The sequence below is a fragment of the Hylobates moloch genome, unplaced genomic scaffold, assembly GCF_009828535.3.
Source record: "Hylobates moloch isolate HMO894 unplaced genomic scaffold, HMol_V3 SCAFFOLD_10, whole genome shotgun sequence".
In the NCBI taxonomy this organism is placed as follows: domain Eukaryota; kingdom Metazoa; phylum Chordata; class Mammalia; order Primates; family Hylobatidae; genus Hylobates; species Hylobates moloch.
In genome coordinates this window covers 79,104,745-79,131,530 of record NW_026652285.1, presented here as the reverse complement: position 1 = coordinate 79,131,530, position 26,786 = coordinate 79,104,745, and the positions used below count along the sequence as shown (strand labels likewise).

Here is a 26,786-nt window from a genome sequence, read left to right as displayed (position 1 = left end):
TATATACCCAAAGGATTATAAATCATGCTGCTATAAAGACACATGCACACGTATGTTTATTGTGGCACTATTCACAATAGCAAAGACTTGGAACCAACCCAAATGTCCAGCAATGATAGACTGGATTAAGAAAATGTGGCACATATACACCATGGAATACTATGCAGCCATAAAAAAGGATGAGTTCATGTCCTTTTTAGGGACATGGATGAGGCTGGAAACCATCATTCTGAGCAAACTATCACAAGGACAGAAAACCAAACACTGCATTTTCTCACTTATAGGTGGGAATTGAACAATGAGAACACTTGGACACAGGGTGGGGAACATCACACACTGGGGCCTGTTGTGGGGTGGGGGCAGGCGGAAGGGATAGCATTAGGAGATATACCTAATGTAAATGACGAGTTAATGGGTGCAGCACACCAACATGGCACATGTATACCTATGTGACAAACCTGCACATTGTGCCCATGTACCCTAGAACTTAAAGTATAATAATAATAAAAAAATTGCCATAAGATTTGTATCCCATGAAATAAAGTTGCTTGTTAATGAGAGAATAAAAGTGGGCACTTTCTAAATGATTTTGTTTCAATACTTACCAAATATCTATTATGTGCTACAAATGCCCCCAGTAGTTTTTACGTGTATCACTTATCCCTTATGACCATTGCGTAGTAAATGTGTTGCCTTCTATATTTGTAGATGAAGATCACAAAACAGGTAAATGATGAAGCCAGGATTAGTTAGGACTCAGATCTCCAGATGACACAGCTCAAGCTTTTCCCATTATAATGCAAATCATCTGCAGAAATGCAAAATTACTCACAAAATATGTCAAAACTACCATGGCTATACTGGCTGAACACAGGAAGGAGAAAGAAAAAGTATTAACAATAACGTTATGTTGCAAAATGTGATGGGATAGAACAGTAGTAGCATCCTTTCCGAATTTTTTTCAAAATAAAAGCCTAAGAATATTAAAAACAAAGGATCATAGAGTACCCAGAAGGATATAGAGCACAGAAGTCAAGAAAGATATCTACTTTCTTTTGCAATCACTGTGTCACAATCAGAAAACATATTTCCATCATACCTAACTTAGCAAAAGTCCAGACAAAATCACTTATTTGGAGAAACTCAGCATAACTTCAGACACAAGTACTCAAGGAAGCTAGGTGAAAGATGTAATTAAGAAAGGCTCAGAGCCTTGTGGCTGGCCAGTTAAGCAGCTGTCAATCTCCTGGACCCAAAATACAGAGGGAAAAGATGCTAATGGATGCTGCCACATTTTGCTTATTTGAACAAGATACTTAAAATTTCATATTTGAAAAATTGATTTCATTTATTGATTTATTTAACAACTCCTGAGGCTTTACTGTATGCTGGGCACTAGGTTAGATTTTGAAAGAAAGGTGAGATAAATAAATCTGCCTTAAGAAAGGAAGGAGAAAAGTTCTATGGAAGCTTTGAAGCTGGGACAAAGAATTTTGACTGGGGAGTTTAGTGGATGGTTTCAAAGGTACAGATAAAGAACATCTTCAAATGTCTATTTGAGAAATACTGTTTAAGGTTTTGCCAGACACACCCCTCTGAAAAATGGTCACACCTCTTGCTTATCTAATTCTGGTTTCTCTGTCTTCTGTAACACACGGAAGAGACAGAGCTATGGTTAACAAATCAAGAAGCAGAACTACATGAGGGAAAGCAGAAACGAAATGGCATAGTCTTCTAGAGAAGCCTTCAGCTTGCAGAAATCATTGTTGTTGATAAAGCTAAAGCTGCTAGCATTTAGTTCAGAAATAAAAAGCAATCCAAAAAAAATGCGGCCAAAGGTGTGTTTTATGATTTGGGAAAAATTCTTCTTATGATTTATTTGGGAAGAATCTTTGGAGAAAGATTCTTCATTTATTTCTCATTTCCTTTTCTGGAAACAAACGTCCTAAGTGACTTTTTTGGCCACTGTGGATTTCACTAGTCCAAAAAACTGAGCAATTTTATTAGAATAACTAAAATGTTGATGATTCCTTCTGAGCTTAATGTTTTGCTGTTTTCCCCAAACTGGCGAAAAGTAAGATATGAGTTTCTTAAGAGTTCAACTGCCTGAGGCTCCATTTATATAAAAAATTAAAAACATTTCAAAGTAAATTCAATTAGTGAATATGTACTGCCTGAATAGACTATCCTTCTAAATTTAATATACTGAACATGACAATTTTATGAGCAGACCAAGTTAGAGATAATATATTTTTATGTTCCTTAAACTAGCAAAGAGACTTCAGAACCATAAAGAACACTAACAAGGTATTGCATATAAACTTTCTTTTAAAAAAAAGTGTGTGTATTTTTTAAATGTGAGAAGTGCAAGGTTTGTTTTTCTTCATGACTTTAAGGTTCCTAAAGATGTTATCTTAGGCTGGGCACAGTGGCTCACACCTGCAATTCCTGTACTTTGGGAAGCCAAGGTGGGAGGATTGCGTGAGCCTAGGAGTTTGAAGCTGCAGTGAGCTATGATTGTGCCATTGCACCTCAGCCCGGGCAACAGAGCAAGACCCTGACTCAAAAAAGAAAAAATGTTGTCTTCATCTTTCAACAGTATTGCTAAAAAAGGGCATTACTGATAAATAATTCACTATATGTGTTGGGGGGTAGAATGTCGGGGGACAGAGAATGCAGGGAGTGAAGGAAGGGAGAGGGAAGTAAAAGGGAGAGGGAGGGGAGGGAGAAACTACCCTAGTCAACCTTCTAGAGGACCCACTGAGATTAAACACAGACAGGGAGTCACGGGATAAAAAAATAAAATTTCAAATAACCTGCACTGTTTACTGTAGATCCTAAGAGATTACAAGTGATGCCTTGCTCACTAGTAACAAAGATAAAGATCTAGGAGGAAAGATTGTGTTTATCACCTATAAAATGAGGGTTCTGATGGTTATCCCTTTTGCACTCTGGCTTCTGAGGATAAACATGCAGCCTAAATCGACTGCACTGGAGATTTTGGTTCTTAAAAGGAATGGTATATTTGACTTTAAGGACCTTTCTTGCTGGTACCAGGATTCTGTCCCATCTGTGAATGATATAGTCTGACATCTTTATAGATGTTCCTGAGGTTTACAACCTTTGAAGGCAGAATTCAGAAGTCCAGTTTCGAATGTTCAGTTCTTTTTAACAAAATCCTTTAACCGAAAATACATTCTATACGTCTTATAGTTTATTCTATAGATTCTCCCCACCACACAAATCACCTAATGCTATTTGTAGAAGAATATAATGAGCAACGCACTGTTTTACTGGGAAAAAAAGTGAATTCCTGTTTGGAACCAATTGCTAAGTCTATTCCACATTAATCCGGATCTTGAGTATCTTGTTGATATAGCTGTTCTCAGGATGAATGTCATAAAAAGACTACAGGAAATTAACACTTATTGAAGACCTACTGTATGTTGGGTTATGGGAAACTTGCATCTGTTTTAGGTATTGAGGTATAATTTACCTACCATAAAATTTATTGTAAGTAAACAATTCAATGATGTTTAAGAACACTCCCATCACTCTGAGAAGCTCCTTCATATCCTTTGTAATCAATCCCTGCTCCCATCTTCCAGGCCCAAGTAACCTCTTCGTTGCTTCCTGTCTCTATCATGTTGCCTTTTCTAGAAATTTCATATAAACAGAATCATAAAATACATAGTCTCTTGTGTCTAGCTTCTGTCTACGTAACATTTTTTGGATTCCTCAGTGCTGTTAAATGTATCAGTAGCTCATTCTTTTTCATCGCTGAGTAGTACTCCATTGCATGGATAGGCCATATTTTATTTATCCATCCATTTTATGTGAAGGTAGGATAGGTCAGATGGCAAGTGTACGTTTAACTTATAAACAAATGCCAAACTGCTCCAAAGTGGCTATGCTATTTTACATTCCAATCAGCAATGTATGAGATTCCAGTTTGTCTACATACTTTCCAACACTTTGATACTATCAGCCTTCTTAATTTTAGCCAAGCTAGCTAGTGGTCAGGGAGTAGAATCTTATTATTGTCTTAATTTATATTTCCCAAGTGGTGAATCAAGTTGAACATCTTTTCATGTGCTTATTTGCCATTTGTATATCTATCTTCTTTGGTAAGGTGTCTATTCAAATCTTGTGCTCATTTTTAACTGAATTGCTTATCTTCTTATTGTTGAGTAGTAAGATTTCTTTAAATATTTTGGTTAAAGCCCTTTGTTAGATAATTAATTTGCAAATATTTGCTTCTAGTCTGTTGCTTGCCTTTTCATTTTCTTAATGGTGTCTTCTTTTTTCTTTCAGTTGTCCATAACTTTTGCATCATACATAAAATTTTTTTCCCTAACCCACGATGATAAAATCTTCTATTATTCTTCTAAAAGTTTTATAGTTTTAGCTCACATATTTAAGCTTATGGTCCATTTTGATTGTTTTTTTTGTGTGTGTGTAGAAAGTGCTGTAAAGGTCTAGGGTCATAATTTGCATAGACAAATCCAATTGTTTCAGCACCATTTAAAAAAAAATCATCCTTTCCCTATTACCTTAACACCTTTTATGAAAATCAACTGACCACATATATAAGGGTTTATTTCTTGACTTTTGCTTCTGCACTACTGATCTATGCATCTATCTTATGTCAATTTACAGTGAGTTTTGAAATCAAGATGAGTGAATCCTCTGATTTTGTTGTTTCTCCACACTAGGCTATTCTATAGGTCATTTGTATTTCCATATAAATTTTAGGGCCAGTTTGTCACTTTTTACCCCCAAAAAGCCTACTGGGATTTTGATAGAGATTATGCTGAATCTGTATATGATTATGAAAAGAATTACCAATATTGAGTCTCCTAATTAATAAACATGGTATATATTGCAATAATTTAGTTTTATTTATTTCTCTCAGCACTATGAAAACTATAGTTTTCAGTGTATAGTTCAGTATATAGTTCTCTATACACTATGAAAACTATAGTTTTCAGTGTATAGTTCAATGTATAGTTCTCATGTTAAACGTATTCTTAAGACTTTTATTCTTTTTGATGTTACTGTACATGAAATTGATCTTCTTAAAATTTCATTTTCCGGTTGTCCATTACTAGTATACAGAAACATAATTGATTTTTGTATATTGATTTTATATCTTGCAATCTTGCTAAGCTCGTTCATGTTCTAGTAGCTTTTTTTTTTGTAGATTCTGTGGATTTTCTACCTATAAAAATCAAATTGTCTATAAATAAAAAGTTGTGTTTCTTCCTTTCCAATTCTCATGCCTTTAATTTCTTGTTTTAGCCTTACGGTCTTTGACTTTTATATTTGAATTGTCAGCGTAATTCTGTTTAGTACATTGTATACTGACACCCCTGTTCCTCTCTCATGAACCCTGAAATCAGGTGTTTGTGTATCTTCCCCCAACAAATGACCATTTTTAGCCAGCATGTAATTCCACTGGCTGTCAGCCAAAAATTCAGTTTCAATAGCACTGCCATCTTTACTTACAAAACAGTGTTTGGAGAATTATTTCAAAAATTCAAATTGCATTTTGTACTCATCATGTAGGGAAAAAAGATTAGAAAATGAGAAAAAAAGTACTGCTATCTCAGTAATAAGCATAAGTCTCATAAAGCTAACAATTGAGACAAACATGAGAATCATTAGGCATGCTGAAAGTCGCAATTCTTTAGCCTCAATTAGGTGCTCATTGGACTTAATAAGCTGGTCAACCATGAGGAAGAGAAAACAATTAAAGAATCTAATATGGCATAGTGAAAATATTACATTAAAGACTGTGTCTAAACTAAGAAATGAGACAGACAGCAATACAATAATAGTGGAGGACTTCAATACTCCACTAACAGCACTAGACAGGTCATCAAGACAGAAAGTCAACAAAAGAACAATGGATTTAAACTATACCTTGGAAAAAATGGGCTTAACAGATACATACAGAACATTCCATCCAACAACCACAGAATACACATTCTATTCAACAGTGCAGGGAACTTTCTCCAAGGTAGACTATGATGAGCCATAGAATGAGCCTCAATAAATTAAGAAAATTGAAATTGTATCAAGCAGTCTCTCAGACCAGAGTGGAATAAAACCGGAAATCAACTCCAAAAAGGAACCTTCAAAACTATGCAAATACATAGAAATTAAATAACCTACTCCTGAATGAGCATTGGGTCAAAAATGTAATCAAGATGAAAATTAAATAATTCTTCGAACCAAACAACAATAATGACATCACCTATCAAAACCTCTGGGATACAGCAAAGGCAGTGTTAAGAAGAAAGTTCATAGCCCTAAACACCTACATCAAAAAGACTGAAAGATCACAAACTGACATTCTAAGGTCACACCTCAGGAACTAGAGAAACAAGAACAAACCAAACCCAAACCCAGCAGAAGAAAGGAAATAACCAAGATCAGAGCAGAACTAAATGAAATTGAAACAAGCAAACAAAAAACAATACAAAATATAAATGAAACAAGAGCGGTTCTTTGAAAAGATAAAATTGATAGACCATTAGCAAGATTAACCAAGAAAAGGAGAGAAAATCCAAATAACCTCATTAAGAAATGAAATGGCAGATATTACAACTGACACCACAGAAACACAAAAGATCATTCAAGGCTACTATGAACACCTTTACGCACATAAACTAGAAAACCTAGCAGAGATGGATAAATTCCTGGAAAAATACAACCCTCCGAGCCTAAATGAGGAAGAATTAGATACCCTGAACAGATCAATAACAAGTAGTGAGATTGAAATGGTAATTTAAAAATTACCAACAAAAAAGTCCAGGACCAGATGTATTCACGGTAGAATTCTACCAGAACTGGTACTCAAAGGATTGGTAGCATTCCTTTTGACACTATCCCACAAGATACAGAAAGAGGGAACCCTCCCTAATTCATTCTGGGAAGCCAGCATCACCCTAATACCAAAGCCAGCAAAGGACATAACCAAAAAAGAAAACTACAGACCGATACCCCTCATGAACACAGACACTAAAATCCTTAACAAAATACTAGCTAACCAAATTCAACGACAGATCAAAAAGATAATTCACCATGATCAAGTGGGTTTCATACCAGGGATGCAGGGATGGTTTAACATACACGAGTCAATAAACATGATACACCACATAAACAGAATTTAAAACAGAAATCACATGATCATCTCAATAGATGCAGAAAAAGCATTGGGCAATATCCAGGATTGCTTTATGATTAAAACTCCCAGCAAAATTGGCATACAAAGGACACAGCTTAATATAATAAAGGCCACCTATGACAAACCCACAGCCAACGTAATACTGAATGGGGAAAAGTTGAAAGCTGTTCCTCTGAGAACTGGAACAAGACAAGGATGCCCACTCTCACCACTCCTCTTCAACATAGTACTGGAAGTCCTTGCCAAAACAATCAGACAAGAGAAAGAAATAAAGGTTATCCAAAATTGGTAAAGGTTATCCACCATTGGTTGCTGATAATATGATCATTTACTTCAAAAACCCTAAGGACTCCTCCAGAAATCTCCTAGAACTGATAAAGGAATTCAGCAATGTTTCCAGATACAAGGTTAATGTACACAAATCAGTAGCTCTTCTATACATCAACAGCGACCAGTGGAGAATCAAATCAAGAACTCGACCCCTTTTAAAATAGCCGCAAAAAAATAAAGTACTTAGGAATATACCTAACAAAGGAGGCAAAAGACCTCTACAAGGAAAACTACAAAACACTGCTGAAAGAAATCATAGACGACACAAACAAATGGAAACACATCCCATGCTCATGGATGGGTAGAGTGAAAATGACCATACTGCCAAAAGCAATCTACAAATTTAATGCAATCTGCATCAAAATACCACCATCATTCTTCACAGAATTAGAAAAAACAATTCTAAAGTTCAAATGGAACCAAAAAGGAGCCCAGATAGCTAAAGCAAGACTAAGCAAAAATAATAACTCTGGAGACATCACTAATATGGTTCAACTCTGTGTCCCCACCCAAATCTCATCTTGAATTGTACTCCCATAATTCCCATGTGTTGTGGGAGGGGCCTGGTGGGAGATAATTGAATCATGGGGGCAGTTTCCCCCATACTGTTCTCGTGGTAGTGAATAAGTCTCATGAGATCTAATGGTTTACCAGGGGTTTCCGCTTTTGTGTCTTCCTCCTCTTTCTGCCTGTTGTCATCCATGTAAAACGGGACTTTCTCCTCCTTGCCCTCCACCATGATTGTGAGGCCTCCCCAGCCACCTGGAACTATAAGTCCAATTAAATCTCTTTCTTTTGTAAATTGCCCAGTCTCAGGTACGTCTTTATCAGTAGTGTGAAAACAGGCTACTACAATCACACTGTCTGATTTCAAACTGTACTCTGCTGTTTCTCAACAAAACAGCATAGTACTGGTATAAAAATAGGCATATATACCAATGGAACAGAATAGAGAACCCAGAAATATACCCAATACTTATAGCCAATTGATCTTTGGCAAAGCAAACAAAACATGAAGTGGGGAAAGGACACCCTTTTCAACAAACGGTGCTCGGATAACTGGCTAGCCACATGTAGGAGAATGAAACTGGATCCTCATCTCTCACTTTATACAAAAATCAACTCAAGATGGATTAAGGGCTTAAATCTAAGACCTGAAACTATAAAAATTCTAGAAGATAACATTGGAAAAACCCTTCTAGACACTGGCTTAGGCAAGGACTTCATGACCAAGAACCCAAAAGCAAATGCAATAAATACAAAGATAAATAGTTGGGACTTAATTAAACTAAAGAGCTTTTGCACGGCAGAAAGAATAGTTAGCAGAGTAAACAGACAACCCACAGAGTGGGAGAAAATCTTCACAATCTATATAACTGACAAAGGACTAATATCAGAATCTACAAAGAAATCAAACAAATCAGTAAGAAAAAAACAATCTCATGAAAAAGTGGGCTAAGGACATGAATAGACAGTTCTCAAAAGAAGAGATACAAATGGCCAACAGACATATGAAAAAATGCTCAGGATCACTAATGATCAGGGAAATGCAAATTTAAAACCACAATGCAATACCACCTTACTTCTGCAAAAATGGCCATAATAAAAAAATTTTAAAAACCCAGTAGATATTCGCATGGATGCAATGAAGAGGGAACACTTCTACACTGCTGGTGGGATATAAACTAGTACAGCCATTATGGAAAACAGTGTGGTAATTCCTTAAAGAACTAAAAGTAGAACTACCATTTGGTCCAGCAATTCCACTACTGGGTATCTACCCAGAGGAGAAGTCATTATTTGAAAAAGATACTTACACATGCATGTTTACAGCAGCACAATTCACAATTGCAAAATCATGGAATCAACCCAAATGCCCATCAGTCAACGAGTGGATAAAGAAACTGTGATTATCTATCTATCTATCTATCTATCTATCTATCTATCTATCTATCTATCTATCATCTATCTATCTATCTATCTATATCTGATGGAATACTACTCAGCCATAAAAAGGAATGTATTGATGGCATGTGCAGCGACCTGGATGAAATTGGAGACTAGTATTCTAAGTGAAGTAACTCAGGGATGGAAAAACCAAACATTCTATGTTCTCACTGATATGTGGGAGCTAAGCTATCAGGACAAAAAAGCCTAAGAATAATACAATGGACTTTGGGGACTTGGAAGGAAGGGTGGGAGGGGGGCAAGGGATAAAAGACTACAAATAGGGTGCAGTGTATACTGCTGGGGTGATGAGTGCACCAAAATCTCACAAATCACCACTAAGGAAATTACTCATGTAACCAAATACCACTTGTATCCCAATACTCAATAGAAAAATAATTTTAAAAAAAGACTGTCTAAGATGCAAAGTATAATTAGTGATTTTATAATATGTTTTAGGTCTTTGGGAACACAGCTGCCATTATGATAGGTACATCTATTATTATATTTGAACACAATTCAATTAACAAATATTCTAAGGAATGTATTGGGTCTCAAAGTGGGGGAAATACAGGACTTCATTTAATCTTACAAAACTTCTGAGAAAGGTGTAACAATTCCCATTTACAAATTGGAAAAAAGACCCAGAAATTTCAGTAACTTGGTGAAGTATGCACAGTAAATGGTGGAGACAAGATTAAAACCCAGATCTTTTTGGTTCAAAAGCTCTTAACTGGGCCCTACGTTCCTGAGCAACTCATTTCCATGATCCATACCTCAAAGCCTCAGCCTTCCGCCCACTGCTGAGGAACCCTCTGGTTCTATGGTTTCTAACATTTTCTGGATTTCCCCAGTGATTTACAAGCTACTGTGCAACAACTAGAGAAGAATCTTCTTCCTGATTTGTTCTGTCTGAAAATATCAGCCTGGAGGCTTAAACACTGTAATAAAAAGGTCTGAGGTAGTTACGTAAATAAGATACATGTGAATAATTATAGAAAGCTTGGTTTGAAAAAGATGAGTAATTTACCCTTAAGTTTGGGGAAGAAATGCCCAGGAAGTTTGAATAAGAAAGGATATGAAAAATTTTAAGTGAGGTAATTCAGGCTTTTCTTCTTTGCTTCATTTTTTCGGGCAGACACATTGGAAAATAAATGCATTCCAAAGCAGAGAAGTTACCATTAAACTGGTCCATTGTGGACAGGTGACAAAGCTCAGCCTTTTCTCTCAACACCCCATAGAGCAATTCTAACCCGTGGGTGCAGATGATTCAGACTAAACTCTTCATAATGCGGGTTTGTAAGGCCAGAAAAGAAGGGCCATATTTCCACTCATGAGGATACAGAGCAAGGAAAAAGCAAACAATATCAAAAGTGCTTCTCCTTGTGCCTTCAGTAAATACACAGTAGATATTTTGGACTCGTTAGCTAATTAAAAAGCATTTTGATAGGCTCTTGTCATTAAACAAATACTAATTATAGCTCCTCCTGTACTCTGGGCAATACACAAAACCAGAAATGATCATCTCAGTTCATGAGATGCCAGATGAGCCCTGTGCAGAGTGAGGAAGTCGTCCGTGTGATTTCTACCCTCTGATTGGCAAACCTCTGGAAGAGAATTTTTTTTCACAAATCCTCTATTTTATGTCCTGTACTAATGCATTCATTCTCGAGTCTCCTTCCCCCCAAAACATATATTTTACAATCCTTATAATGTTCAGACATACTGGGTAATGCCTTGACAAATCTTTGCAGTTCACAAAATATTGGAAACCACCTATACGATTGAGAAACACAGAGGTAATTCTGTCAGAATAGGGGTTGGCAACTGTTGGCCCATAGCCTGTTGCCTGTTTTTGTAAATAAACTTTTACTGGAACATAGCCGTGTTGGCTCATTTATGTATTGTCAATGGCTGTTTTCTTTCCTTTTTTGAGACGGGGTCTCACTCTGTCGCCCATGCTCCAGTGCAGTGGTGCTATCTCACCTCACTGCAACCTCCACCTCCCAGGCTCAAGTGATCCTCCCTCCTCAGCCTCCCAAGTAGTTGGGACCACAGGTGCACACCGCCATGCTTGGCTAATCTTTTGTATTTTTTGTAGAGATGGGGTTTCGCCATGTTGCCCAGGCTGGTCTTGAACTCCAGCATGGCTGCTTTCTTAACTGCCACAAAGACTACATTTTAGGCCTGCAAAAGCTTAAATATTTACTCTCTGGTCCTTTATAGAAACTGCCAAACCTTGTGATTTAAAATGTATTAACATTTCAAATAATATAGCAAAATACTTCTTTTAGAATAAGCTTTAAAAAATGCAAGGTATCATGTTTTATGTATAGTATAATCACAATTATGTAAAACAAATCAAAGTGGGTCTAGAGAACACACCAGAAATGTTCCGCATTTGAACTGGTGTGGTAGAATTATGGGTGATTTCCTTTCCACCCAACCCGTGTTTCGCAATTTTTAAAAATGACCTTACGTTTCTAATAGAAGAAACTAGACCTCACTTTAAAAGCTCTTTGAGTTCACATCTCCATCTGGTACACAGTGGGCATGACTAAATGCAGTGGTGTCTCCCCCTTGGCCCCTCCCCACAAGTGTGCTGAGGTGGGAGCAGGAAGTCCTGGTAAGTACCTTATGCTCATCCCGAAGGTGGCTGTCCAGTTCCTCCGTGTGCTTGGTCTCATAGTAGCAGAGCTGGCATTTGTAAGGTTTCAGTTCATTGTGCTTTTCTATATGTTGCTGGAGGCTCTCATCACTGGAGCAGGTGAAGGTACACTTATCACAGCGGAAAACTACTCCCTGCAAGTATTTGGACAGTTTGGACCGGCAAACTTCAATGGGGACAACGCGCTCTTCTGTGGAAACAAATCGAATGGAAAGATGGGAATTTTTACTGATGGCAAAGCAGAAGTTCTTTCTTTGGAATATAAGAAGAAACTCACCCAGTCTTGCTGCTCCTCATGGATCTGGTCCCTTGAACTGACACACATGCACACTGCCCCTCCCCTAACCCCCAAACAACATATTCCTCAGGAATGAGTGGGTGTCTTTAAGACCAAAAGCTCTTTGTGTACTTAATACCCAGAATGACCTACAAATATAGACGTGCGGCGGGCTAGTAGGTGCTTGCTAATTCCTGAATGGAGGTGATTAAGGGGGAGGAATGGAAGTAGCTGCAATTTTTACCAACATTAATGATTACTGACAACAACCATTAGCATGCCTTCCTTCCTCAGCAAGTGTAACTGAGGCTGGACTTACAGATGTCTTTAATGGGGAAAGAAACTGACATTCACCAGGCACCTATGTGCTGGTACCTTTCTATCAGCAACTTTATGAAGCTGGAGTTACTCTCATTTTTACAAATAAGTACAAATGGGCAACAGAGTCTTTAAGTAACTCTCCAAAGGTAATAGACATTGCAGTTGGCAAAGCAGAGATGTGAAACCAGGTCTGCTTAACTGTAAATCTATTATTTCTCACTATTTCCAATTGCATTCTTATTTCCCCTTCTAAGGTATTCTCAAAGAGACTCTTCCCTCCTTTTGAAACTAAGGGGATTTCTCATCTAATATCAAGTCTGAAAGCAAACCTGTACACTTTCATTCACTAAAACTCCAACTATGAAGAGCTCACAAATGAAATGACTGCAGGCAACAATCGGGGGAGGTGGGGTTGTGCAGGAGACAGGGAGGATTTGTGCCTTTTTAGACAGTCTGTAATCTGATTGTCAGATGGAAAAAATAAGAGAGAGAGAGGATTTGGGTGCTTTTCCCGTTAACATACCAAATGCTGTAGGGCTGGAAATGCGTGTGCTTGTTTATTTTGCACTCTCTCACCCTTGTGTTTAACTGCTCAAATTAAATTTCACACCAGTCTGCCCAGAGTATCAGCGCACACGCCAGATATCCATAACTGGGATAAAATTAAAATCTGTGCTATTTATGCAAGAATCAAATATAGAATGTGTTTTCATGCTGTGTCTGGATTTCAGAAGACTCAGAAAGTTTACAAATGGACGCACACAACATATACTTATATTATTTAGAAACAGCAATGTATTATTAAGTCAAGAAAGCATGATTTATTCCCAGAGTCACTGAATAGCAACGTTTCCAGGGCATTGGTACGTTGTGCACCGATGCGACTCACTCTTTAGAGTCCTCCCTTTGTTGCTGGCCAGCGTGCAGGCCCTAGGGAATTTTCCCCACCCAATGTCATGCCTTAGTCTCAACCACAACACTCTGATTGTAGGGCAGTCACTGCCTTGGGAGTCATTGAATGCAGCGATTAATCGGCCAGCAAAATGCTGGGCAGAGGAAGCGTGGAAGGTGGTATCTGCAACATACTCCCTGGAGCTCTAATGCATGTTATTTTCCCTATACAAAGAATCAGTTGCTTATTTAGAAATATAAATATTTTTAAACCCAAGTATAGCAGACAGCTAAGAAACACATGATTATAATGTAATCCACACATTTTTTTAGAATAGCAACTGTTTAAGTCCTCTAACCATTCAGTTGTATGGTTTGGTGTAAACGGAGAAAAAAAATGCTTTGGCATAAACTAGTAAATCTTAAGGAGCTCATGCTAGGATATTCTATTCTTGTAACTCAAGGTTTCTAAAAAGTAGTGTTATTGAAATTTTGGGACAGGATAATTCCTTGCTGTGGGGGGCCAGCCTGTGCATTGTAGGATGTTTAGCAATAACTGTGGCCTCTATCCACTAGGTGTCAAAAGCACCCCCTTCTCTCCAGCTGTGACAACCAAAAATGCCTGGAGACTAACACACTCTGGGGAGGCAAAATTGACCTCAGTTGAGAATCACTGCTCTAAGCAAAGTGCCAGGCATTAACTGCAACTACGCTGGGTAAGGCACTCATGGATAGAACCCATGAACAAGCTAGTGTCCACAGCAAGAGATGGCGCATGCAGGCTGAACCAGGGGGAACTGCCCCCATGCTGGGGATATGCCTTTAGACCTTAGGAGTTCAAGGGCAGTGTTGACATGAACTTTACTGACATCTTCCTTGGGACTGCATCCCCCTTGCTCTCTCTACATTTTTGTTCCTCATTTATATGTTATCATCTCTACTGTTTCTACTTTCATTCTTTGGCTTTGCCCTGTCCTGCCTGCCTTGGTTCTGTTGACCTCTGCGGCGATGAAGAACAGCCCAGTATCATTTTTCATATAATGATGTCCCACATGCCTCAAAGAGAGTCATTCAGTGACTCTCCAGTCTTCACTTCTCCACAATTAATAATCAGTTCTTTCAAACTTTTTTATGAGTCTCCTTTTCAATTCCTCTACCACTTAGGTTGGTTTTCTTTGCAGTTTCCAATTTCACTATGTGTATCCAAGTGAATTTTACACAAAGTCATGAACAGTCAGAATAATACCCTGAAGTTCAAGTAATTATTCATGTGAACACCACTGCAGTCTATTAAGTGCTCGCTATGGTTCAAGCACCGTTAGGTGTTCTGCCCTTGACATAACTTTTTATTCTCTAACACCCTGCAAAGTCAGTTCTATTTTCTTCGTTTTGTTGATGTGGAAACTGAGAACTGATCAATTAAGCTACTTCCCCAAGTCACACCTCTGGTTCAGCACAAAGTTGTGACCTGGGAACACAGGTCTCCTGATCTCTGCCAGGGCCCTCCTCTTGCACCCCTGATAAGAACTCTCCAGTCTGTATGTGTGTGTGCTTATAAGCCTTTCATTCATAATATTTAAAAAATGCAAAAGCTACAGATTTCTAAGGTAACCCTTTATATCTGAATGTCTTTCAAGCACCTTCTACATTTGAGGAAAGGGTCAAATCCCTGCCGAACTTAATCTGAAATCTAGAACTTCCCACTTCCAAACTAAGACATTGCCAGTCTACCAAATCTCTTAATTATGTGAGTTTTTACTGAGATATTAATTTTAGAAAAAAGTTAGCTTTTTCCCCTTTCTAAAAGCATGGTTAACATGACCAAGATAAAAATAAAAAAAGACAGACTTTAAAAGGTGGGCAAATGACTGACAGTGTTTTCTGAATGAGGTCATTCATTCTTGAGGCAAATGAAAGACATAAAAGTTAAAAACTGGAATGGTTCCAGGTATAGACTGGGCTCTGCCTTGGTTACAGAAGCTCAGTGCTCAGGGCTTTTTCTATGGGGGCAGTGACAACTGTGGGTCTTTTTGACTTCACACCTCTCAAAATTACCTTGGGTGAAAACTCAAGGCCTGAATCACACTCATTGTGACTCAGCTTCTAGCACTGGCTGCAAAAATATTATGACTTCACCAGTTCAACTACAAGATGGATTGTGTCTCTCATCTCCTCCTACTCAAAAGATGCTTGGTGCTGCAGCAGGACATAAAACCGAAGAGGCTGGGCCCGAGAGTAACGTCACATTGAAGCACATGTGTACTAAGGTGCAACAAGAGCTGAGAATAGCATGCTTTCAAGCTTCCATGGAGGTCAGTGGAAAATTCTGCACAGCTGCAATACAGAGGGTTCACTTCTGCTCAAATTGGCGAGAAACCACACCACCGCAGAGCCCAGATTCATCTAGCAAAAATCCTTCCTGAAAGGCACACCACGACATAGGTGGGTTTCCTTCCCAGAACATGCCAAGTCTACATGAAACAATGAGACTGGAAGTTCTTCACTCCACCAAAACTTTGCGTGCAAATTGCCACTCTAGAGGACTGAGCCCTTCTTTGCCCCAAAGCAAAGAAGTGACAAAGTCTGAGTATTAGAGAAAGCTATGAAGAAAATAACATTATTTTTATATCAATCATCCCAAAACATAGCCATAAATAGACAAACATAAACACAAGCAAAACAGTTCCTGGTAGGAAGTATGAGGTTTTGATGTTAGCCAGGCTGCCATCCTCAAGCTAGAAGGAACTGGAAATGGTACCTCTAATTCTATCAGGCAAAGGTATTTCGAGAAGTTGAAAGGAAACACGTAATTTCACTGAATAAAGTTAAAGATTGGCAATCTCACTGTAGACTTTATTCTCAAGAAAAATGACACTGATCAGATAAATTAGGGGAGATTAGTTCCGTTCCCAAGGCTCCCACTTGCAAGGTTCAGTTAAATTCAGCATTTGTCTATGTATTGGGAAACAGAACTAAGTTAATATGCCAATTAAAGACGCATAGCAGTGATTACATGGTTCCAAAATTACAATGTAAATATTTGACAAAACTGTGTTTCATCCCTAAAATCTGTGGCCAGTTTTTAAGGCTCACTATGGATGTGCAAGATACATATATATGGGCAAAGCTAAGCATGAAACATTGTGCTTCCAATGGTGATCAGCTCAATAGGAATACCCTCATAAAACTATTTATTCACCTGTTTTTTAGTCTCTCTTCTCATTCAAGTTCAAATTCCTTCAGTGCAGAAACCTTGCCTGACTCTTCATGGCTGTATCCCTACAGCTTAAAACAATGCTAGCGCTGTCTCCTCCAGCTGCCCAAGATGCCAAAAGAAAAAAAGGCCAAGGGGAAGAAGATGGCCTTGGCTCCTGCTGTCATGAAAAAGTAGGAGGCCAAGAGGGTGGTGAATCCCCTGTTCGAGAAAAGGCTTAAGAATGTTGGCATAAGACAGGACCTCCAGCCCCAAAGGGACCTTAGTCCCTTTGTCAAATATTCCCACTACTTCTGGCTATAGTAGTAAAGGGCTACCCTATAAGCAGCTCAGAATGACTCCCGTGATTAACCAGTTCACCCATGACTTGGACCCCTAACAGCTACTCAACTGCTTAAGCTGGCTAGAGACAAAGCAAGAGAAGAAGATTGTTGGCCTGCATTGAGAAGAAAGCTGCCAGCAAAGGGAATGTCCCCACGAAGAGGCCACCTGTCCTTCCAGCAGGAGTTAATACTCTTACCACCTCGGTAGAGAACAAGAAAGCTCAGCCGACGGTGACTGCACATGATGTGGATCCCATGGAGCTGGCTGTCTTCCTGCTTGCCCAGAGTCCTAAGAAGGGAGTCCCCTATTGTACTGTCAAGGGGATGGCCAAAATGGGGTGTCTAGTCCACAGGGAGATCTGCACTACTGTTGCCTTCACACACGTTAACTTGGAAGACAAAGGTGCTTTGGCTAAGCTGGTAGAAGCCATCAGGACCAATTACAATGACAGATATGATGAGATCCCATATCACTGAGGAGGCAAGATCCTTAGTCCAAAATCTGTGGCTTGTGTTGCCAAGCTGTAAAAGGCAGAAGCTAAAAAACTTGCCACTAAACTGGGTTAAATGTACACTGTTCGGTTTTCTGTACATAAAAATAATAAAAAATCTCCTTCAAAAAGCCAAAAGCAAAATAATGCTGGCATATAGTGGGTGTTCAATAAATATGTGTTGCATGAATGAAAACCTACCAAAAGTCCTACCACTGACTTCATCCTTGAAACAGAAGTTCAGGGCTTATTTTTTCCCTAGTTAAACTCATCAAATCATGGTCAATCTCATCAAATGTTGATCTGACCTAAGTTCACGGTTCCTGAATGAGATGGGTCTACCAATCCTTTGCTTCAACCTTTGCTAAATTAGTATTCAATAAGTGTCTCATCAGTAGCCTGATCAGAATTTGTCCTGGCTTCCCATCTGTCTACTGACTAAAGTTCCAACTTCTATATTAGTATCCAGGCGCTTCATACTTTGGCCAGAACATACTTCTCTGGTATGCTTCCTATTCTCTTCAGGACCCCGGAAATGTCTAATAACATTCTGCAAACATGTCTTGCTTCCACTGACCTCAGTGGTTTATTAAATTGTCTCTTCCCTCGTGTAGTGGGTTGAAGAGTGTCCCCCATAAACTTATGTCTACCTGGAACCCCAGACTTTATTGGGACATAGGTTCTTTGCAGACGGCAATCAGTTAAGGCCACACTAGATTAGGGTGGGCCCTAAACCCAATGACTAATGTTCTTATAAGAAGAAAAGAGGGCACAAAGAGATACACATAGAGAAGAAGGCCATATGAAGATGGAGACAAAGATGAGATTGATGCAGCTATAAGCCAAGTAGTGTCAAGGAACCCTGGGAGCCATCAGAAGCTAGGAAGAGGCAAATAAGGATCCTTCTCTTGTGCCTTCAGAGGAAACACAGCTCTGCCAACACCTTGATTTCAGAGTTCTAGCTTCCAGAACTGTGAGAGAATATATTTCTATTATTTTAATCTACACAGTTGGTGGTCACTTGTTACAATAGTCCTTGCAAACTAATATGCCCTGCCTTAAGTCTTCTCTGCCTGTTGAAATGTTGTCATGGCTCAGTTTGAAAGCCACCCCTCTCTACTACAAACAGAAATAAACCTAGATACCCATCACTCACTGTCTTGTCTACACTACGCACATGCTCATCTCTGAGGAGAGTGGGTACTGGGTCTTATGTTCCCCATTTTGCCCAAAGAACCAAGCATAATGTGGCACGTAACAAGCAAATAATGAATGTTTGCTGAACACATGAGTAAACATCATACTCTCTTTTGCTGTGGCCAACATAAATCCCTGATTAGTTCATATTCAGATTTCCCATGAGCGAAGTAGATTCTCTCCCTTCTTAAATATATCAATTTATACCGACAAAAAGCAATGGAAACTCTATTTCTGCCAGCAGTAGCTCTGTCTCTGGGCCAGTTCAGAAGTTGGTTTTCTTGCTTTTCATCCCACATACTTTAATTAACTAAGACCTCAGAAAGATCTTGTACTGTGGACCTGAGAGACCAAGGATGTCATGAGTAGAGCAGGAAGAGGACAGATGCAGAAGGAGCCACATCTTATTACTTTGAGATCAACCCCAACTCAAAATTGCAAGGCAGACATGTAGCTCTGTCTCTCGACTTGTCAAGGTCAGCTTCCTACTGAGCTGCCATTTTGAGTAGAGACGGACACCAAAGCCAGGCCGGGACACAGATGGTATACACGGCTGTCCTGAGGCACTCCGCTGCCTGTGGATCCGTGGACTTCCCCTCTGACCTCCTCTGATAATTCTGTCTTTGAACCCAGCTGCCACAGCTACTACAACACTCGACAGGGTGACATTACCTCTCTCAGGGTGAGAGAGTGATGCCTGGTGGGTAAAGGCAAGAGCTGTGGGTCAGACAAGCCTGGGTTTAAATCCCAGCTGGACTACTTACTAGATATTTCATGTTCGTCAAGTTGTTAGCCTTTCTGAATCCATTTATTTCCTCATCATGGGGGATAACAGTCATCCACCACATAGGGTTTTGCGAGAATTCTATAAAATGACACACTGTAAAGCACTTAGTACAGTACCAGCTAGGCAAGCAACCGGCAACAGTAACCATTGTTGTTATTATTGTTAATGTTGTTATTATTACTATTAATCCTCAAATGCTCATGTTCATTTCAGATGGATGTTTTCTGACCTTGATAAGGACTCTGAAAATGATCTTTACAAGTAAACAGAAGAGACCACAAATAACCAGTGACAGGTAATGTGATGAGACATGGGATCAAAAGACTGCGATTGACTGCTTACCAGTTGGGTGACTTTGAGTGAGTGATTCCAGCTCTCATGGGCCCTGCAAAACTTACTATTGTATTTATGGTGGGCACAATATGCACTACGTCATACACTGTCCCCTTCAGGAAAACCTGCTAGACAAATTCCTCTAGGTTTCAGTGTCTAGGATTCCTGAAAATTTCCTGAACAACATTTCAAAGAAGTCTAACAAGCACTTGAAATCTGGTTGCTTCGTGGTTTTCTTTTCTACCATGGTAGGCAAGGAATCTCAGGGCCAAATCTGCAGCCCGCTGTGAACAAGTGCATGGCACCTCATGGTATCCACTGGGTATCCAAACTCTCAGATAGCTTTTTCATACTTAGAGGTGAAATTTCCACTAGTTTCTTCTTATTTTGCATTTACCCCAATTTCCTCATTTGTTTTTAAACCTATAGTTCTGCACACACGTCTTTAAGATATCTTAAAACCTTTGTGAAATGAAGTATAAGGCAAATAAGTACATTAAATTATTAAAAAAAGTAGTTTGTCTCAATCTCAAGTTTCACAGGCATACAACGGGAATACAGTAATAGTATCCTTCACAATGTTGCTGGAAGATGAAGTGACCGTGTGTGTAAGCGGCACTTTGTTGAGGGTAGAATGCTATGGGAGTATTTGTGGTCGTAGTGTTTAATCTCTCTTTGCTTCCCCCTTTCTTGTGTTCTCAGCTCAGGGAGGGAAAGTCATTGAGCTTGTTAGGCATCAAAGCTCTGTTCCTGCCAGGCAGCAATATGGGAAAAGAAAGGAACCAACCACAGAAAGTGAAGACTTGCCGGGTCTGCTCGGCAGCAGCCCTGCTGATGGCCCCTTACCAAGCTGTGATAGGGCACAGAGCCACCGCAACACATGGGCTGGGGGACCGGAAGCCAGGTGACTGAGGCAGAACACCGGGCGGGACCACTCGGGCCAAGAATTCCTGCCTAAATGTTCCTATGATGCTTCTCCCAGCTTGCAGGTGGACATCCTAGCCAGCAACGATCTCATGTCTCATTAGAGTGCAAGGGGGAGGAGGGAAATCTGTGCGTGTTAAATGTCCAGTCTTCCAATGAGTTTGCATGGACATGGGTATGTCACAAATGTATTGGCCAAAGGCAATGGCTCAGGGGCAATGTGAGGTGTGTTGCCAATGGCCCCCAAATACACAGCATTTCAGAGTGAGTGACATCTCAGCAAGACAACAGATGACACTCATTGCTTTTGAGGCATATGTGACAAATATTGAAAGGCTTTCTAAGGTCAGAGGCAAAGGAAAGAAGATAGGAGGGAAAAGGATGGAAAGAAGGGATAGAGAGAAAGAATGAAGTAGATGGAAAGATGAGTAGAAACACCAATCAAGACTGGCAATGAGCACTCCTGTAATCTTTTTCTATCCACCTGTAGCTTGAATCCTTTCAGGACGAAACAGGTTCTATATAACATATTTTTCCTTCCAATGCAGAGGAAGCCTGTTGTTTAACAATGTTTTAATTGGCCAAGGGTAAATGCAACTCAAAGAAAGACCAAAGTGGACTTAAAAGAAGTATCACTGTTTATCAGCAGGAACCAACGTTTATGGAACAGTCATTATGCATCCATTATGAAAAACCACTGGACACTTTACCCATTATCTCATAGGTACAATCATCTCTTTTAATGGATGGAGGGGTTAAACACAGTAGGCTCTAAAACCAGAATTTAAATCCAAAGCCCATGGATTTTCTAATTATTATTAGAATATATAATAGAGACTATTATTAGAATGTATAAAATACATTATTTTAAAGAATTCTCTCTCCCTCCAACCATTTCAAGGGAAGTTCCACGTTCTGCTTTGGAAATCATTTTGGTCTTCTTGAAAGAATCTCTCACAGCCATAGAGCTCTTCACATTTCACATTTGCTTTCACCCACCCATTTTGTTTCTTGTTCATTCCTTCTATACAGTCTACGCAAGGCTGTGGGTGGCAGAATTTTCAGAATGTACAAATCCCCCATGCTGGGAAGCCCTACAGAAGTGTTCACTGCAGAATCCATCACCTTTGCCTCCCTCCAGGTGGAGGAAATACTCCCAGCAGGAAGGTGTTTTTGCCCTGTTGGCTGTCACTGTGGTTATCACTGTGGTTTCTTGCCTGAAGATAAGGTGAGGAACAAGGCACAGGTGCTACTGCCACTCTGAGAGAGCATCCCTAGAAGGACATCTCTGCTGCCTGCCCCCCGCTGCATCCAAGAAAACCAAGTTAGAAAGGTTACCTCGGTGCAGCACGATGTGGTCAATCATGTTGCGCTTGTATTTGGTGTGATAGAGGCAGAGAGGACAGCGAAGATCTTTGGGGCCCTCCTCGGGAACCGCTGAGTGCCCAGCTTCCACGTGCATAGTAAAAGCAGATCTAGGAGAGAGGTTGGGAAGAGAGGTGATGCGTGTAACCAGGCATCATTGCATTTTCACATTTCCTGCTGGCAAACGTGTTATATATGTCCAAGTGCGGCTCTCCTGCTTGTGGGGCTAAAAAAAAAAGTCTGTTAATCATGTTTGTTGACCACCCAGAAACTTAGTCACTCAACCAAATCTGAACACTTTCAAATGGTAGTAACTTCCTTCTGGAAACCGTGCCCTGGGCTGGGTTGAGCCTAGTTTGAAAAGAAACAAATTCCCCAAACACTTTATTCTTAAAAATTGTCTATTAAGAGTATGAAAACAAAATCCCAAAAAAGGAACTATTTTTCATCATGCTTGGGAGGAGAGAGATTATTTTAAAGCTAGGTTGACTTAGAAACTGCCTGTATAATTCTTCACAGGTAAGGGGGGGAGGACAAGTTGTCCAGGAAGTCAATCATCATGATTGATGATTAGGTAAACTGAGTGTTGTTGTACCAGCTTAAAGGTGGAATGGTACTGCTACCTCTTCCTCCATCCTTTTCAAATCTTCAACGTTTGCAAAACCTTAAATGTCTCATTAAGATCGATAAAGCCAAGACTTTAATGGGCAGGGACCCTTTCTTGTGAACCCGAGTGCCGCTTTCTGGAGAAAGTGCCTGCCTGTCTGTCGGCCCTTGCCCTCTGGGGTCCTCTAGCCTTCTCTCAGCACCAAATCACACATGTATTTATCTGAAAAGTAACTGGAGCAAATTAATAGAGATAGAACACATGTTCCATCAAATCCCAGCTATTACGATGCTGGTGGGAAAGAGACTTCTTCCAATTCTTCTTTTTTTTTTGACATGAAGCCTAATTTCCATAGCCTCTTGGTGTGAAGCATGTATTGAAGTAGTCTAAGGCTCAGATCCTGATTACAATAGGAACAGAAAATAATAGCTTTTTATCTACGAAATCTAATGCCATATTATTATAATAGCTTTCTATCTATGATATTATTACACTTATTAGTGTTTGCTTTGTGCCAGGCACTATTCTAAGTACTTCAAGATACACTGGTTCATTTATTGCTCACAAGAGCCCTATGATGTAGGTACTATTATTATCTTTATGTTATAGGTAAGAAAACAGGGACACAGAGAGTGTCTTAGTGACTTGTCCAGAATCACCCAGGCAGTCAGGCTCCACACTCTACACCTGTAACCACTAACCTAAACACTATCTCACAGGATGAGATTCAATTACAGAAGTTTAGATTACATCATAGGAAGCATTCCATTCTTTAACTGAGTCCATCAATTCTGTCATCCACAGGGGCAAGGGTGACTATGGATTCTCTTTTTCTAGACTGGAACAATCTCTCTAAGATTGCTCAAGTGTAGTGTTGGAAGTGCCAGGGTCTTGATTCTCTATATGTCTTTCAATACTACGATCTTAAGAATTAAAGAATTTTCTATCAGGGAGCAGGGAAGACACTACTGCCGGATGTTTTCTTTTGACTTTGACTTTGCTTCCAAGAACATACTTTTTTTTCGAAAGCTAAAAAAAGGAAAGGAGACAGTTCTCTGAAGGGAAACACCACTCCAAGCATGGGAGGAAATCATTTGCTTCAATCTTACACTACTTGAGAGCCCATTTGCTCCAATTTTAAAACTCATTTGTTCTGATATAGCTCTTCATCCCTTCCCAAATCGCAAAGCAGTCTTCTGAAACTATCCTCCTTCCATGAAGCCTGGACCCAACCCCTAAATAATCACATGGGCAGGGCCTCCCATAAGCTCCAAGCAGGAAAGCGTAAGGGAAGCCTGCAGTGAGGGGTGGAACAGGGGCAGCCACCTTGTTTTCCACAGCTGTTCATTACATCACTTACTTAAAGCCTGTGTAAAACGAGCAGTCTTTGCACTTGAAAAGCTTCTTCCCACCATGCTTGTCCCGGTAATGGCGCCTGATGCTCTGGATGTAGCCGGAGGAGAATTCACAGAATTCGCAGTGAAGCACGGCTTCGGTTTTCTGCTCAGTGCCAGCAGCAGCCCCAGAAAGAGGCACAGGGCTAACACGGCTGTTGTTCCTTGCCAGGGCAGCTGACTGATAGTGGTTCAACTGCTGCTGAACATCTGGGGGCTCTGAATATGATGAGTCTGTGAAGAGACGAGAAAAATGACACGGGGCACAGAGAACACAGTAGAGGATCAATGCTTGAAAACCCCTAACATCAGGTTTCTTTTTACCCTCCAGCTTTACTAAGGTATAACTGACAAACAGAAATTGTTTATACTTAAGGTGTACAAGATGATGATTTGATATATGTATCTACTGTGAAATGATGACCACAATCAATTTAATGAACGTATCCATCACCTCACAGTTACCATTTGTAATGTGCAGGGAACACACTTAAGACCTACTCCCCCAGCAAATTTCAAGTAAACCACACAGTATTATAAATTATAGTCACTATGCTGCACATTGGATCCCCAGAACTTATTAATTTTGTAACTGAATGTTTGCATCTTTTGACCAACGTTAGTTTTGAGAGTTCTTTTTTTTTTTTTAAGAGGGATGATTATGATTCCATCTTTTATCTTCATTTACATTCTACAACACAGATTTGGGGAATGCATGTCGGGAGGAACTATCACCTCTTTTAATCTGACTTTGAGGGCTCATGGCATTTAAAAATAAAATTTTGAGGTTAAAGGTTTCAAAGCGTAGGAAGAAAGTAAACCGTTTTTTTGTTTTTTGTTTTTTGTTTTTTTAAAGGAAATCGCAGCATGGCAACAGGTTGCCACAGAATACCCTTCCCTGTAGGTGAGAAAATAAACCTGCATAATGTACACAGGCGTCTACACGAGAAAGGAAGGACATGATGCAACATCTCCTCCTTTGCAGCCCAGATTTATTCAAGCCAACCAAATTAAAAAAAAAAATCAGTCTTTAACAGAAATGCTCAAGCACAAGGCACTCACACAAATATAAAAATGTTTTATGCCTTCACACTCAAGTGATTTAAATTTTAAAATATAAAAATCCAATAGCGTTCTCCTGGAATGGATGTTTAAAGCTTAGTCAGCATTAAGATGGAGATTTATTCATAAATCCCATTAAAATGAAATTCCAAACAAGTTTCCCTGAAAGGTATTTTAAAGTTTGCGATTCTGAGGAAAATGTTGGAAATGACAGGCACAAATCTTAACCCCGAGAAGCTTCAATGGCATGTGGTGGAGAAATCTGATCTAGGAGGGAGGAGGGGAAATCTCAGCGTTTCTTCTTTGAATTAAAAAAAAGAGAGGGAGAAAAAAGTAAAAATAAATAAATAAAGGGGTTGGGGAGAGGAAAAGTAAAAGGTCTTGAACCTTTTCTCAACATGCTGCTTTCAATGTGGAGGTTAGAAATTCAAAAACATTGTCCTGTATAACCTACAGCTGCCTATGAATGACACAAATGAAGTCCATGAATACCACACAGATGAATTTCAGTGTAACTTTCCTTGAAAAGAAAACAAAGGGCTCTTTTCTTAAGCCTTTCAAAAAGCAGGGGGGAAAGGGGATAGAAACTGTACAAGCCTCCTCCTGATTTGATGGACACTTAATTTTCCAAAGCATAATTCCCTAAGGCAGGGCATGGAGGAATTCTCTAAAACCCATATTTGATGAAACCAGCACCATCCATCCCGTCAGCCTCTTCGAACAGGAAAACAAAAGCAGAGCAGCCTCCCTGATTGCTGGGCCACCGCCTGTCTGCAAAACACTCAAATATCTTCCCCTTCTTGTTCTCCTCCCCGCCTCCTCAATTCATATTCCTCAAGATTGAGAAAAACCCCTTTGGAAATTGTAAACAAACCTGCCACACACAAAAAAATAAAACAAAAGGAAACCTGAACATGTCTCCAAGCCTCCATAGGTTCATTACCAGGTGTAAACGGAAGACAAAGGAAGAAAGGAATGACAACTGAATTCGTTTTACCCAGTTCTTTTATCTCCTTTTTCTTTATTCCTCTACCCTAGCTGATGAACCCACTCTGGATAATAATAATGCAATTGTCAACTTCTCATTCTTCTCATTCAATAGCAGGTTTGTTTACCATTTCATGGATTGTTTGAGATGTTTTCTATTTAAGCCCTCAAGTCTAGTTTCTGCTTGAAACACATGCACAGTGAAGCACAAAACACACTCCACCTCTCTTGTTATCACAGGCTTGAGCTGTAAGTTGAGCACTGCCAGCCAGGATCCCCAGATAGCTTCTGTCCTCTTGGTAATGTTGGTCCTAGTTTTCACTCTTAGCTCTGCAGAATAGAAATTCTATAACCAACAAGGCCAAAGCCAGGTCCTGCTGGCCTGTGATCTGTCTACCATCCACAAATCCACCCAGAGACCAAAAACAAATCTCCCAAGTGATGGTCTAGGTCTTAAAGGAGTCACAGTCCCCTCC

General features: G+C 39.6%; 1 protein-coding gene and 1 pseudogene across 7 annotated transcripts in view; one reads left to right on the top strand and one right to left on the bottom strand.

The window, feature by feature from the left end:
* Positions 1 to 26,786, bottom strand: part of ZNF462 (zinc finger protein 462) — a 151,961-nt gene that overhangs the window by 17,374 nt on the left and 107,801 nt on the right. For all 7 annotated transcript variants that reach the window (XM_032164801.2, XM_032164804.2, XM_058445231.1 and 4 more), the window contains 3 exons: positions 24,228 to 24,495; positions 22,234 to 22,370; positions 12,104 to 12,327 (listed from right to left, as the gene is read on the bottom strand). In XM_032164801.2, the coding sequence (XP_032020692.1) occupies positions 12,104 to 12,327; positions 22,234 to 22,370; positions 24,228 to 24,495 (629 nt within the window). The remainder of the gene's footprint in view (positions 1 to 12,103; positions 12,328 to 22,233; positions 22,371 to 24,227; positions 24,496 to 26,786) is intronic.
* LOC116475511 (large ribosomal subunit protein eL8-like) lies at positions 16,952 to 17,730 on the top strand (annotated as a pseudogene).